The sequence below is a fragment of the Chanos chanos genome, chromosome 3 (genome assembly GCF_902362185.1).
Source record: "Chanos chanos chromosome 3, fChaCha1.1, whole genome shotgun sequence".
Classification (NCBI taxonomy): Eukaryota; Metazoa; Chordata; class Actinopteri; order Gonorynchiformes; family Chanidae; genus Chanos; species Chanos chanos.
In genome coordinates, this window is record NC_044497.1 from 53,020,987 (window position 1) to 53,036,691 (window position 15,705).

General features: G+C 41.6%; 1 protein-coding gene across 1 annotated transcript; it reads left to right on the forward strand.

Moving 5' to 3' along the window:
- Nucleotides 1-6,934: 6,934 nt before the first annotated feature.
- Nucleotides 6,935-14,443, forward strand: ash2l (ash2 like, histone lysine methyltransferase complex subunit). Its single transcript, XM_030768316.1, has 14 exons — nucleotides 6,935-7,022; nucleotides 7,172-7,266; nucleotides 7,355-7,450; nucleotides 7,715-7,810; nucleotides 8,350-8,425; nucleotides 8,764-8,781; nucleotides 9,813-9,915; nucleotides 10,356-10,573; nucleotides 10,900-11,067; nucleotides 11,298-11,491; nucleotides 12,007-12,099; nucleotides 12,530-12,628; nucleotides 13,768-13,827; nucleotides 14,269-14,443. Exons 1-14 carry the CDS (start codon nucleotides 6,950-6,952, stop codon nucleotides 14,374-14,376), a joined length of 1,497 nt encoding a protein of 498 aa, XP_030624176.1. The 5' UTR covers nucleotides 6,935-6,949; the 3' UTR covers nucleotides 14,377-14,443.
- Nucleotides 14,444-15,705: the final 1,262 nt, after the last annotated feature.

Sequence of the window (15,705 nt, forward strand, 5' to 3'; positions counted from 1 at the left end):
GGGTTGACATCTGCAGTTGATGCAAACCATGTGTCATATTGCAGACAGATGTGAACGCTCGGCGCTCATTTGGCGCGTTCGCAAACATATTTTATTCGAAATACTGTTTATCATATGATACCCGTGGAATGAGTTGTTGCTTCCTTTATAGTTCGATATCCTGTTTGTCTGCCCCGTCTATCTGCTGCGCATGTGTGTCTGAATTTCACAGCTCCTGGCTTTTTGAAGCACTCCTTGTGTCTTAAATTAAATCATTAAACAAACATGAACCCAAGTCTGTTGATTTACTGACTGTATTACATATCAACTTATAAATGATTGGCTCGTTAATTACTGTTGCTGTAGTATTGTTTTGATGCTACACAGCAGTTAGTCATAAAGAGAAAAACAACATCAAATGTTTTGAAATTTGCTGCCTACTGCTCATTTGCAAAAAAAAAAAAAAAAAAGAAAGAAAGAAAAAAAACCCTTCTTGCAAAAAATATAGATTTTAATGTTTGTAAACATGACCAGACATTAACAATGAACATAAATACTCAACTTTACAATAAAATACTTTTAATCGCTGTTCATGGCCTATAATTTATCATATGGGTGTAGCTAGGGCTAAAGTAAACCGTAACACAAATTAGAGCCACACTTCCCAGCGATATTATATTAGGTTATTTGGTCACAAATATTAGGCCTACATGGTTTTAGAAATATATTTTTTTATAATTCAACGCACAACGAAATTCTGATTGATGATTAAAAGTAATCATGATCACTAACAGTAATTTCCAAAGCGAGGTCATTACGCCTGACTTCAGAACATTTTAAGTGCAAATGGGTTGAAAGTCGAAGTCATGTAAGCCGGCTGCGGGTAGAACTGATTTGGACTAGCCTGGTGACATTGTAGCGTGGTGAACGGAACGCTTGTTGGGGCGACGGTTGGCAGAGGGTATGTCACGGCATATTTGTACTGCTCCTCGATTCCTCGTCCACCGTGCTCTTTCTTCCATTTAGTGCGCCTGTTCTGGAACCATATCTTGACCTGTGTTTCAGAGAGACGCAGAGTCGCGGCGATACCGTGACGCTCAAAGACCGATAAATAGTGGCTGTTCTGGAAACTGCGCTCTAGGATCCGCAATTGGTCCAGTGTGAACGCTGTCCGGATTCGCTTGGATTTGCTCCCTGACTGTGAATGGTTTTGTGAAGCAGAGCTGCCGTCTTGTGAATTAGGGAGGGATGTGGTTTTTGACTGAGTGACGACAGAAGTTTCTCCTCTTTTTTTTAAAGTAGGATCATCTGAAATTCACATAGAAACAAAATAAACAACGAGATAAGCAAATAATTTTTCTAATAGAAGCAATGATTCCCATCAAAGAAAAGACTTTCAAGGACAGTTATTCTGTATAGGCCTGCGACAATGACATTTACCTGAGCTACATTTAGGTTTGTCGCTTGTATTAGCCTATTATTTTGTTAAATATACAACGACTTCCAGTTAAGAAAAACATACAGTAGTGTCTGTTTACTGTCAGATTATTCCCCTGTCAACTCACCTGACTTTTGTTCCGTAGAAGAGGTTGAGCCTTGGTTCTCTTGTGGTCTCCCGTTAAATTTACAGGGATGAAGAATGTCCAAAATAGAGAAAGAAGTTGGCATATTTCTGATTCCCTGTTGCATTATGAACACTTTCCTTAAAACGTACACAGTATTTAACTCAAACTGCAGTCCAGTTATATCACAGTGAATCACAGTAGTCGGTTCTTCATTGACTGAACGTTTCCTCGTGCTGGTCTGAAGCCCATGGCTAAGTCTACATATTTATAACCGTATAGCACACGACGCTCACGCTTTTAAAATTAACATTTTTAAAGATCTTCAAAAGACATTAGAAACTGCCCAACAATGCCCTTAACTCCTCCTTTTAGAATGTATAACCGCTCAGTAATAATATACACTTAGAATCTTGGGAACCCCCGGACAGGGACTTTTAAATGTAAATGACTGGTCACAGTAGGTGAGACGCATGCCAAGCTATTTATTGTAGTGCATCTGGTTAAAATGTGCCCTATTCTTAAGAGCCGTGTACTTTTTTGTAGCAATCCTTGTCGTTATTTGCAACTGTGTGATTTTACGGTGGTAGAACACGTGAGCAGTGGTTGGGATGGTAATTAATCGACTTTTCATGAGCATCCTTTAGAAAAGAATGCGCCTCCGATCCCAACAGCAAGACAGCTTATTTAATTACTCAAAAATATAAATTTAAAAAATCCCAGTGTTGAATGAAAGAGATGTCAGGTGGAGATTGAGTCATTACATGCCTTGGCCTTAAGTTGATAACAAATTGCAAAACGTTTTCCGCGTTAACAGGGTTCAGTAACGTCACGTGCTTTATTTGTGAACGGTCCATCTTATGACCCATGGTATTATGAATTAATTACTTTTTTTCTGAAATAATAACAAACAGTAGTTTTCATAATCTATTGCCTGGGTCAGGAAATGAGATTTTGTCCTGTGACTCAATTACCAGCACCACTGAAGCACTGCTACTCTCTGTTCACGTTACCTGACAGTTTTTGTAGAATGTGCTTGCTGTTACCTAATTGCTTAATTACTGATCAGCTCTTTAATACAACGGTCTGACTTTAAACCCTGTCTCTTCAGTGCCGAAGTCACAAGTTCACTTTCTTACTTCATGAAAGTCATATTGAATAAATGGATAATAAGAAGCATATCCATTTCCTCATTCTAAATTATCACTAAAAATGCTGCTTTAATTGTCAACAGAAAGCAAAACGACAAGCAACATGCTTTGCTGTACCTTCGATCGATTCAGTTCAAATCGACACCGTAATCAGTTGTGTTCAGAGAGATCTAGAACCATTCAGGACAGTATAATGACATTAATAATCCTTAAAGCTCCCAGAGGTGGTCTACTGCGGCAGCTGTCAGTGTTCTCCCGGGTAACAAACTCCATCTAAGCCACTGGAAATGAAAGAATGAAGCTAAGCCGGCCCACTAGGACAATTAGCAGATGTCACCAGTGCTGCTGACCCTTCCTGACCTGAATCTTTGTCTGAAGGGATGGGGGTAAGGAGCTGTGCCAGCAAGGGGCCAAGGCAAGAGGAGTGTGCCTGTAGTCCCCTCAGTTTATAGACCTATTGACCTCTCTCTAGGAAATGCATGGTCATTGTGGTGGAACTCTCCAGGTTGCTTTGAAGACACACTGGAAACCTGTGAGGTTTTTGTTTTATTTTAATTTATTCCTCTTAAGTTGCACTCATACATGAGTATTTGGACATTTTCTAAATCTGGAAGGCATTATGTGAGGATATATTTCCTAATCAGTCATATGACTTGTTAAAAATAAGTTTGTTTGTATGTTTTTTTTTTTACAAGGACTGTGTGTGAATGAAGTTACATGTGTTCTAAGACTTAAAATAGATTTGAGCTTGAGGATAGGTAATTACTGTTTATAGGGACATGATTGTTAAAGAAATACAAAACCAGCATTGACTTCTTTGACAAAATTATACTTTGAACAACTTGTGCATTGCACAACTCAAGGGAAAAAGCTGATTGTTTGAGTTTTTACCCAGAACGAACATGTAAGAAATATCCTATACTAGAACCACCTCTCTTCACACAACACCACCACCCCGTAATGCTCCTCACAACACAGATGGCTTACAATAAACCAGCAAGGGAGAGACAAAAAAACCAACGTGTATCGTAACAAGTCTCCTGAGCACATTTAACATTCCAACAATGGAACAACACCCTCATTGGCTGTCAAGCTCCCAGACTTAACCACACAGTTTGCGATTATTGTCATGTAACCTTTTTTTTGTGTTTGGAAGAACATTAGCATCCACAGTGGTAACTGAGACACTTAAAGCACGTTTTACAAAATTACGAGGTGCTTTACGGGTAGCGTAATTCTGGAAAGCCACTTTAAGGATTAAATGCTTCAAGGAGAGCTAGAAAAAAAGAGGTGCTTGGAAAAGTATATATGTATGTCTAGCTGCTTGAGCAACATTTTACCTTTTTCTGTGGTCTCACAGGTCGGAATCTGGAATCATTTACAGTGATTTTCACGGCAACTTTTCAAAGCCAATGAAAAAAACAAACAGAAAAGAGCACTATCCTCCTCTTCTCTCTAAAATAATGTTTCTTACAGCAACATTCAACTTAAAAAAAAGGGAAACTTTGCACGACATGTGAAATAACAGTCATGTTTCACAAACTGATTAACTATATCTTAGCAATATTAAACCAGTTCAAATATACTCTAAACAGCAAATTCATACATGGACATTAAACATTGTGAAAGCTACAACATAATTAAGAAAGGTTAAACAAGTGTCTACTACATGGTATCGGGTACCAAAGATTTGTCTAATAATAATACACCGTGCTGTTTCCCATCTGAATGGTGTTTGTGGACTTCTTGGTCTTTATAGGTATGAGGAAATGTTTGTTATTTCATTCCATGATAAAAAAAAAAATAATAATGAAAGAGACTTTTAAAAAAAATGTAATATCACACTGTGAAAAGCATGAAAGACTGTAAACAAATACAAACAAACAATTAAAGAAAAAATAAACGGGTTTAATTCCATTGGGTTGATGCCCTTCCAAATAGAGGCAGAAGCCTCAGATGGAACTGGTAATCTTAAGCCAGTGGTAGTCCTCATTGCATGGCTGTATTGCATATCTATACTAAATGAACAGTTTTTTTGTATGTTTGTTTGTTTTTAAATGTCTTTGCTGAAGTGTGAAAACAAGTAATCACTGAAATTGATGCAATGCAGTGCAATGACCATTACCGATTCAGACAATAAAGGTATTCCATGCCATTCTATTCTATTCTGTTCTATTCTATCCTATTCTATCTGTGATCTGATACAAACAGTAAGTTGGAGGGGACAATGCTGACACAGTCAGATCACAATCCTGGACACTTATGTTTGACAAACTGTCTTTCACAAATCCCACCTAACACTGTATTCATAAACATTAGCCCCGTGAACTATAACAGTGTGGAACAACATCTTTCCCATCGGTCCTTTCCGAAAATAGCACTTTTCAGATCCAACAGTGTGTGGCAGTAGAACGCCGGAGAGAGGTCCGCGTGTAGGTTGATGTTAGTGAAGAAGGGCTGCTCTACCGCGAGAATTCAATTCAATAATTTCTATGTTTGAAACATGGCGTCCGAAGGAGAGGCGGGCGTTACGGCTGTTGCCGAGGGAGGATCTGGAGAAGGGTTCGTTTCAATGAGTGTATAGTTATTTAGGCTGAAGTTGCTTTGTTTCTACCCACCCATTTTAATACATGTAAAAATTCTTGTCTAGTCGACTCTTCGACGCCCAGACAAGATAAATTTTGCACAATAAGTTAGCCGAAGCATCTTGCCAGTTAGCGCAGTTAGCATGAAACAGCTAACGTTACAGCTGCCTACATCTGCTGTTGTTAAGTTATTCTAAAGCTTCCCATTTGATCAAGTTTAGGTATAACATACCTCATATCTGCATTTACGCTGAGCACTTGTAACTCATGATTATTTACACAGATGGTACGTAAGTAGCCTAGGTGTGAATCTGTTGTAGTTAAACTTGTTGGTAATAGGTAGGTCACAGTTATTACGTACTGGGTTTGAAAAAAAAAACTGTCTTTGTTTTCAGTGACGCATCATTCGGAGATTTGACAGCGAATATGGACACGGAAACTTCAAATGACAAAGAGACAGTTGTAAGTAAGCTGTCATATACTTTAGGTAGAGGTAAACGTTGTTTGGTCACGTGAACAGGGGAGGCTCATCTGGTCATATGGTACATGGAGAGGAATATGACTTCATCACAGACTGGTTTCGTCATCTAAGTTTACTCATTTACAAGAAATGTGTCCATAAAAAAGAAACAATCCAATTGCATAGTCCTGTTGTAATCCTGCATCAGCCGAAGTTACACATGAAGAATTTGACACACCTTTCATACCACGGCTGTTTCATCATAGGCCATGCTTTCTTTGATGCAGCTTCCTAAACAACATTCAATATATGTGTCCCAAATAATTTAACCATAAAGTGACCACATATGGAATACACGAAAATAAACTATTAGGCTAGCCAGAGGATTGTGAATCCAGATGCATTTTTGTTGAGGAAAACAGCTTGATATAGGAAGTGTTTATCATCAGAATCCACTGGATAGCAGGTCAGCATAAAGGCAGAGAAAAATTCTCGCCACAACATCTTGGGACAGGAACACTGGTTAGAGACCAGCGAGGTCTGTGAAGTGAAATGCTATTGTTTGTCCGTGTCTCTTTGAGGAGGCGGCTGGAGAAAGCTCGGAGCCGGCTGACGCGCAGACAGCCTCGGGAGACGAGGAGAGCGGCCGGCAGTTAGGAGAGGTGGAGCTGCAGTGTGCCCTGTGCACCAAGTGGTTCACTGCAGACACGTTCAGCATCGACACGGCGTAGGTTTACACGGTTTTACACCAATCGCTGGGGACTGCGTTGTTTTACAGGTCACGCAATTAAAGCAATGTATTAGGTCTCCGGGTCATCGAAAGGATCGCTGCCGCCTACGGTGTATAAACAAACTTAAAGCTGCTTTAAGTGTGTCGTGTATCATGTCTGTTTTTAGTTTTAAAAAGTCTTGGAAGCTAAGAGTGAATGGTGTCATGAACGAATGCCGAGTAATTACTGCTCACAGCTCAAAATAGCTTGCTGCAAAACATATTCCGTCTTCTAACAAATCCAGCAGAGAGGATACGTTGCAGAGCGTTTTGATTCTGTTTGCACACACCTTTTTCACTTCATCTAAATGCAGATCCACAGTTTTGGACCGGCTTTTGTAGAAAATGTACAAGTTGTGTCCCTTTGTTCGATGCATGGTTTGTGAAACAATCATGACTGAGTGTTCTGTCTGTCCCTTTCCTCTCAGAACCTGCCTTCCCTTATGACCAATTATGTTTTCCACTGTAACGTCTGCCATCATAGTGGAAACACATACTTCTTAAGGAAACAAGCAAGTTAGTGTCTTTTGTTTATTTATTTATTTGTTTTTGGGGTTTTTTTTCCCCCTTGTGTGGGAACAAGGACAAACTTTGATTAAATATTTAGTGTTCAGATGCCCTTCCGCATGGCTTACTCTATTTCTGGATGGTTTATCGTTCGTCAGATCTGAAGGAGATGTGCCTCACTGCTCTAGCTAATCTGACTTGGCGATCAAAGGCACAGGATGAGCACCCCAAGACCATGTTCTCTAAAGACAAGGTGAACCTCTCTGAAACTGCAGACTCACCACTACGAGCAGCTCTTTAGCGTTTGCTCGATCTTCACCGTTCTGTTCTGTTCTCTGTAGGACATTATACCCTTCATCGATAAGTATTGGGAATGCATGACAACTCGACAGAGACCAGGGAAGCTGACCTGGCCCAATAACATTGTTAAGACCATGGTAAGTTGCTCAGTATGACCTTTCTGCAACTAGAGTTTAAAAAGTGTGTGTGAAAATATAGGAAAATCATCTGATGAGTCTTTTTTTTTTTTTTTTTTTTTTAGATATAAGTTAGCAATAAGTTGTAATCCAAGCTTCTCTTGAGTTATGTGTTTTGTCTTTGTTCTGGCTCTTAAGTGTTGTGTGTGTGTGTGTGTGTGTGTGTGTGTGTGTGTGTTTCACTGTGTGTATCGTCACTCTGGTTGTCATGTGGTGTGTCTTCAGAGTAAAGAGCGGGATGTTTTCCTGGTGAAAGAGCATCCTGATCCTGGGAGTAAAGACCCTGAGGAGGACTACCCTAAGTTTGGACTGGTGGATCAGGTATACTGACTCTAAACTACCCTAAGTTTGGACTGGTGGATCAGGTATACTGACTCTAACTCTAAACTACCCTAAGTTTGGACTGGTGGATCAGGTATACTGACTCTAAACTACCCTAAGTTTGGACTGGTGGATCAGGTATACTGACTCTAAACTACCCTAAGTTTGGACTGGTGGATCAGGTATACTGACTTTAAACTACCCTAAGTTTGGACTGGTGGATCAGGTATACTGACTCTAAACTACCCTAAGTTTGGACTGGTGGATCAGCTATACTGACTCTAAACTACCCTAAGTTTGGACTGGTGGATCAGGTATACTGATTCTAAACTACCCTAAGTTTGGACTGGTGGATCAGGTATACTGACTCTAAACTACCCTAAGTTTGGACTGGTGGATCAGGTATACTGATTCTAAACTACCCTAAGTTTGGACTGGTGGATCAGGTATACTGACTCTAAACTGAGCTTTAGTCTGGTTTGGGACGTCAGGATGTTACGTACAAGCTTGTTAAACTGCTGTTGTTTTGGGAATTTCAGGATCTGGCCAACATTGGACCTTCTTATGACAACCAAAAGCAGACAACCGCCGTCACATCTGCTGGAGGACTGAATGGTGAGTCAGTTTATGATTGAATGGGTTAAAAAAAAAAAAACCCAAATTGAACAAAAAATAAACATTTATAATGTGATCATGAACACAGGGCAATGTAATGTGCTCCACAAATCAGAACCGCAATATCAAGGGAGGGGGAAAAAAAAAAAACTAGAAAGAGTAACAAAATGACAGCGTCTCATGTGGCAAACAGAGATGAGGAAATGAATATTGCAAAGAAAATGTTGATTGGGGGAAAAAAATAATGCTTTATGATAAACAGACATGCACGGTGACATTAGTGTGGTAAACGTTTTGTCTCTTAGGGAAACTCTTAACAACTTTACATTGTATTCCAGGTGGATCGTCATTTTCAGGTGAATATGTCATGTTTTTAGCATCCGGACTTTTTAAAGGCAGTTGTCGTGTGCTTCATGTAACCCCTCTGCTCTCTCGGCTATGTTTTCATGACCTGACGCTTTTTGCCTTTTTTTTTTTTTTTTTTGTGTTTGATTTAGCACAAAGTTATTGATTATCTTTTCTTTTTTGGCTTGCTGGTTTTGTTTTCTTTAATTTTGTTTTGGTTTGTTTGTTTGTTTGTTTGTTTGTTTTTGGGGTGTCCCTTGCCCGACCTCGGACTCGAATGTCTACACTAATCCCCGCCTTTCTGTGTGCTTCCTTCCTTACCTGTCAATCGTAAACGAGCACCAATCGTAATCAGTCTATCCGCCACAGCTTTGGGATGTGCTCACATGACTTTGTCATCCACGAGCGCTTGCGCTTCAGTAAATATCAGAAAAGCCAGTTTGCCAAATGCTGTGGCTTGTAGATTGAACTGGTTCCCCAATGAGCTTCCTGTTTATGTGCTTAACCCTGAGTGCTAATGTATGGGGGTGGGTGTCACACGTCCCTGGATCCCTGAGGAACTGTTGAGCTGAGTGGATGCAGGAGAGGCTGTGTGTTGACAGTATTCATTTTATTTTATTTATTTATTTATTTTTTCTGTGTAAATTTATGCTGTGCGTTGAAAAGCTGTCGTGCAAAGCTTCTTGACTACAGTGTCACCAGGTTGACATGACTGACCTCTGGTGAAACTGCAACCATAATCCTTAATAAACAGTAATAAACAGCGGAAGATGCACGGAACAAAGTCACTCGCAAAACAATTGAATTCATTTGATTTATGTACCAACCCTACCTGTGTTTTTTCAATTGAATCTGCAAATCAACGCCTGATTTTTAAATTTGCCTTTTTTCAATCTCGTGTAATTAAGTCGCCTTTTTTTTTTTCGGCACTTTAACAGGTGTGAAAGTGTTTGAGTGTGTGTGTGTGAGTGAGCGTGTGTGTGTGAGTATGTGTCTTTGCGCCAGGAGCTTCACTGTTAACCTCTCTGTCTCTGTGTGAAAGGTGGCCTGGCCCCGGGGGGGACAGGGAAGGGCAGAGGTGCCAAGCGAAAGCAGCAGCAGCAGCAGGATGGTACGTCAGCTGGCACCGCCAAGAGGACCCGCAGGTATGACCCCCCCCCGCCCCACCCCCTGTCTACAGAGGCTACGCAAGCACAGACCACTTAACAACCAGCATACTGCACACATTACACTGGGATTATAAACTGATACATGTCTCTTAAAAGTAACACTGTAGCAGATGCGTTTCGCTTGTTTGTTTCTCTCTTTCCTCTGCATTTAAAAACATTAAAGTACACACATTATTCTGTGTCAGCCAAGATGACTTTGAACTATGCACATTACAAGCTTCAAACTGTGATAGGAGTGAGTCTAAGAATGCCTCTTAAAGAATGTGTAAGAATTCCTGCTTTAAATATCACATTCCTATCCCCCCCCCCCCCCGTCTTGCGTAACATCATAATGCATATAGTTCTCTTTGTCATGTGAGTTTCTGTGCTGCATCGCTATATGCTAAAGGCTGAGGGCGTGTATCTCCTCTGCTTAGCGACCCGCTGTTCTCAGCTCAGCGCCTGCCCCCCCACGGCTACCCGCTGGAGCACCCGTTCAACAAGGACGGGTACCGTTACATCCTGGCCGAGCCCGACCCCCACGCGCCCGACCCAGAGAAACTGGAGCTTGACTGCTGGGCCGGGAAGCCCATCCCTGGAGATCTGTACAGGGCCTGTCTGTATGAACGGGTCCTGCTTGCCCTCCATGACAGGGGTAAGACTGAGTCAAAGCCTAACTGCTTTGTTTTACGATGGACGCCCCTCATAGTGTAGTGAGGAGTTAGATCTGCCTTGATCGGCTCAGTTAGATCTGCATTGATGTGTTTGCTCCGCCCCCTTATTGGCCATGCAGTTTGTGCTGAGCTGTTTTTCCCAAAAGAGAGAAGGGGGAAAAAAAAAAAAAAAGCTACCTATGAATTGCAACATCATGCAGAAAAGTTGCGTAGATCTTGTGAAAACAAAAACAAACACAAAAAACATGTCAGTCAAAACAGACGTTTACGCCCCCCGTTCTTTTTCCCTCCGCGTGTTTTCCTCCAGCGCCGCAGCTGAAGATTTCGGACGACCGCCTGACGGTGACGGGAGAGAAGGGCTACTCCATGGTGCGGGCATCTCACGGGGTCAGAAAGGGGTCGTGGTATTTTGAGGTGACAGTGGACGAGATGCCGCCAGACACCGCTGCGCGGCTGGGCTGGTCGCAACCTTTAGGTCAGTCGTTCAGAACCAAAAAAAAAACAAACTGCTTTGTGGATCACTGGTACTAAGCTGAAACAACAACAACTGTAAACAAATTCTGGTCTCGCGTAGCAGGTGTCGGCTCTCTCCTTAACAGACATGTTTTCAATACAGCTTTTTCACATGTGCTGTCAACACAGAAAAATAATCTTTGCGTAGCCATGTCGAGATGATCCTTAAACAAAATGTCTCTCTGATTATAGGTAACTTGCAAGCCCCGCTCGGCTACGATAAATTCAGCTATTCCTGGCGCAGTAAGAAGGGAACTCGTTTCCATCAGTCCATTGGAAAACACTATTCTGACGGCTACGGTCAGGGAGACGTCCTCGGGTTCTTCATAGAACTGCCCGACGGCACAGAGACGGCCAGAGCCTTGCCCGACACCTACAAGGACAAGGTGTGTGTGTGTGTGTGTTCTCACGGTCCTCAGAATTTTCTCTCTCTCTCTTTGTTCTGCTCACTCTCTTTCCTTCAGGGGTTTCAGGGTTTGTCTGCAAAAATGCCAGCAGTTAAAACGTGTTTTTGAGGTTTTCTTATTCCAACCGCTTTTGTAATGTATAGGTGTCCTCCACTTGCAGAATTATGTTGTTTTCAGATAAGCAAGAATGTGTCAAATCCAGTGATGAGGGGCCACAGTTTCCCGCTGGTTTTCATGTCCGCTAAACGTTGTAGTCTCTGATGGGCTGAATAGTAAAACACGCCTTTTTTCAAAGTTAAAAATGAGCTTTGAATTATGAGGTGAGGGCAGACACCAGCGGGACCCTTGACCTTCAGAACCAGGTTTGAAGAAATCTGATATGCCAGCTACCTCCAGGGACGCCCCCAAAAAATGAACAAGGTGCGTCAGTATGCTATTTGACCTTAGCCAGTGTCTCAACTTAACTGAAACCTGTTTTTTTTTTCACCTCGCAGGCTCTGATCAAGTTCAAGAGCTACCTGTATTTTGAAGAGAAAGATTATGTTGACAAGGCAGAGAAGAGCCTGAAGCCCACCAGTACCAGTCGAGTGAGTACATATACCCCACCAGTACCAGTCGAGTGAGTACATATACCCCACCAGTACCAGTCGAGTGAGTACATATACCCCACCAGTACCAGTCGAGTGAGTACATATACCCCACCAGTACCAATCGAGTGAGTACATATCACGCTCAGGTCTATCCCGTCTGTCCACCTGTACACAACATGTCACGTCTCACAAACCACCCAGTGCAGCTGCATGATATTGGTACTCACACTGCATCCTTTTCATTTTCATTGTGTATATATATATATATATATAGCTTTAATATGTCAGCCCCCCCCCCCCCCCCCCCCCCCCCCCCCCCCACACGTCTGTGGTGCAGAATTTTGATGTATTGAGCGTAGCGGGATAGATACAAAGATTATGGCTGTGCTGCATCCAAATTCGGCTTTAATGAAATCTCTCCTTTCAGATGGTGTTCTTTAAGAATGGAGTGAGCCAAGGCGTGGCCTTTGAGAATCTGTTTGAAGGCATTTACTTCCCTGCCATATCCCTCTACAAAAGCTGCACGGTATATTGCATCTCTCTCTCTCTCTGTCTCTTTCTCTGTCTCCCTCTTTCTCTCTCTCTCTCTCTCTCTCTCTCTCTCTCTCTCTGTCTGTCTCTCTCTCTCTCTCTCTCTCTGTCTCTCTCTCTCTCTCTCTCTGTCTCTCTCTCTCTCTCTGTCTCCCTCTTTCTCTCTCTCTCTCTCTCTCTCTCTCTCTCTCTCTCTCTCTCTCTCACACCCACACACACTCACAGAGCAGTATTTCTTCTGAACTCCTCCATTTTGGTCACGCCTTCAGTTGTTGCCTTTGGGAAAACTGCTAATTAAACCTGAGTTGGGTTGTGTTTGTAAAGTGTTGTTTGTAAAGTTTGTATAGTAAGATGTCAGTGGATGAGATCTGAACAGCATATCTGTGTGGCAGGTTACTTTTCTAGGAAACATTCTCCTGGAAAGATTCTGAGAGAGAGAGAGACAGATCATATTTTATCACACAGCAAACCTGCAGTAATAAACTTCACACAGGCAACATAGCTGGCATAAAACTACAATGTCAAATCATAGTTTTTTTCTTAGCTTTTCTTTTTATGTAAATCAGAAGAAAAAAAAAAACCTCCTTGTGAACTGTTTTCCGCTGTCAGCTGGTACACTCCATTTAAAGTCCATTTCATGTCTGGATGAGATGCCACTGATTTCTTGAAAAGTGGCCCTGTGCTACATGATAAAACATTGTTTCCTAATTCTGGTCTGTTGAAGGTGTTGTCTGTTGATGGCATTGTCATGTTTGATTGAAATAAGGACTTCTTTGTTAGTGGACTGTTCGAATTATTGTGGTAGCACTGGTTTTAAACAAATGTCCTGTCAGTGGCGGAGCTTAAGAAGCACGTTTGCGAAGTATGCATTTAGTATGGCGGTCACTAATGACAGACACTAGAGGGCGCTACTCTGAAACTGGTCGCCTCCACATCCAGCACAACTTGTCCTCGTAATCAAATCGGCACATACAAGCATCTCTTTAAACCTGACACCCTCTTGTTATCTCCCAGCTAGCGTTCATTTTCAAGTTTATCAAGTTTGGCTTTTTTGTCTTTCTTTCTTTCTTTCTTTCTTTCTTTTTTTTTTTTTTTTCCCTTTTCCTTATCTGTATTTTTCCTTTGATGTTGCAGGTGTCTGTTAATTTCGGACCAAACTTTAAATATCCTCCAAAGGACATCAAGTACCAGCCAGTGAGTAGATCATTTTCACATTCCATCGACTAGTCCTCTGTGACTTTCACTTTCTTCTGCACAATACACTTTTTCTTTTTTTTTTTTTAAATATCTAAGTCTATCAAGTGAAAGTCTTTGTGTTTACCTTGTCCGAACGTCTGTCTCACAAGAAAAGTTAAACGTTATCAGAACTGCTGCGCATATTAAAAAAAAAAAGACACGGACGTTTTTTTTGCGTTCATAATACCACACTTAAAAACAACATTTTACAATGCACCGACATCCATACAAAGTCACATGCTGTGAAGTGCGGCTGAACTGACTTGCTTGCTCGTTATGGAATGTCACCGTGCGAGTCTCTACTACCAAGAACTTTGGGGGGGGGGAGAAAAAAAAAAATGAGCGTGTGGTATGTCTTTGGAGTAATGGTGTGTGTGTGGTATTGTGTGGTATTCACAGATGAGCGATATGGGCTGGGGAGCTGTCATTGAACACACGCTCGCAGACATGCTGTACCACGTGGAGACCGAGGTGGACGGCCGGCGCAGCCCTCCGTGGGAGGGTTAACTCCTCCCACCGCTAAACCCCACCCCCACCCCTCCCCCCCCCTCCCAAGAGGAAGAGTCCCAGTGATCCCTCTGTTCTCACCCAGTCACTCGCTCTCACACACACACACGCACACACTCGCTCGCTCACTCACTCACACACACTCACACACACCCACCCAGGTACACGCAGTCAAACCATGTGAGCGCCCAGCGTGTTCAGAGCACGCTTGCATCAATTTCACGTGATTATGAGGTTCCGTGAGGGGGGTTCGCCTTGAATTGTTGAACTGCGCTCGAAATAGTTGTCCTTTGCACATGTTCAGACCAGGTTCATAGTGTCTTGGCTTCTTAACTATTTACAACAGCACTGGCTGACACGCGACGACGACGTCTGTTAGCTTCAGCAAATACCACACACATTTGTTTAGGCAAAACAGTGCATTTTATTGGTCATCTGTTGACACTCTTCAAACACACATTAAAAGTCTATATACATCAAAAAAAAAAAAAAAAAAAAATGAACGAGATCTTTGGCATAAAATATTCAAAGGCAAACAGAAGGAAACTCGGTGTCGCCAAAACGATCAAGTAAAAAAAAAAAAACAATCGGCGCCGTGTAGGAAAAAGTTTGTGAGTAGCTGAATATTAATTTTTTTTTTTCTTTCTCGTATGTTCGTTTGTTGAAAACATGGTTTAGAACAGTTGAACGAGGTGAATTGTGTAACAGTAAGCCGTAAGGAGCACACTGTGTGTCATTTTGAACAGAGGCTCTGGTAATCTGCCTTTAAAGAGACTGTCTGAGGAACTGGGTGATGTATTTATTTGGCTCTACCTGTCTGGACTCAACCCCTCATTTCTAATGTGACACCTTTCCTTGTCCCTTTGTTCCGGCCCGTTGAGGTTCTGGTCTGTGTTCTGTACTAGTCAACTGATTTATAGTTGTTCCTTTTTTTTTTTTTTTTTTTTTTTTTTTGGGCTGTGCGTTTCTCTTGATTTTTTTACATTTTATTTTATACTGAAAGCTGGTTTTAATAAAGTTCATTACGAAACAAGGCTACAATGTTTTGAATGCTGCAAAATTTAAAATTATACAATTGACATTTCATCAGCATATATACATATATATTAAAAAAAAACAAACAAACAAAAAAGAGGTATAAAAACAGTGATGTAAAATCTAAAAAAAAGATGAAGCTGTCCTGAGTCGTTACTAATTCATCCAGCTAAAATGGAATTAAAATGGAATGTCCCTTCATCCCTTCGGACGGCCGTTAACGCAACGAACGCGAGCGTTGAATGCCGAAATGGGCGAGGGCTTAGAGGGAAGGACAAGCGTGAAATTGATTAC

What these genes read in the sequence shown, in the direction of transcription:
- ash2l (XM_030768316.1), top strand. Translation starts at nt 6,950, where the DNA reads ATGACCAATTATGTTTTCCACTGTAACGTCTGCCATCATAGTGGAAAC. An exon ending in AGTTTGGACTGGTGGATCAG is followed by an intron (nt 7,811 to 8,349) that starts GTATACTGACTC and finishes TGGGAATTTCAG; the next exon opens with GATCTGGCCAACATTGGACC. An exon ending in ACCGCCAAGAGGACCCGCAG is followed by an intron (nt 9,916 to 10,355) that starts GTATGACCCCCC and finishes TCCTCTGCTTAG; the next exon opens with CGACCCGCTGTTCTCAGCTC.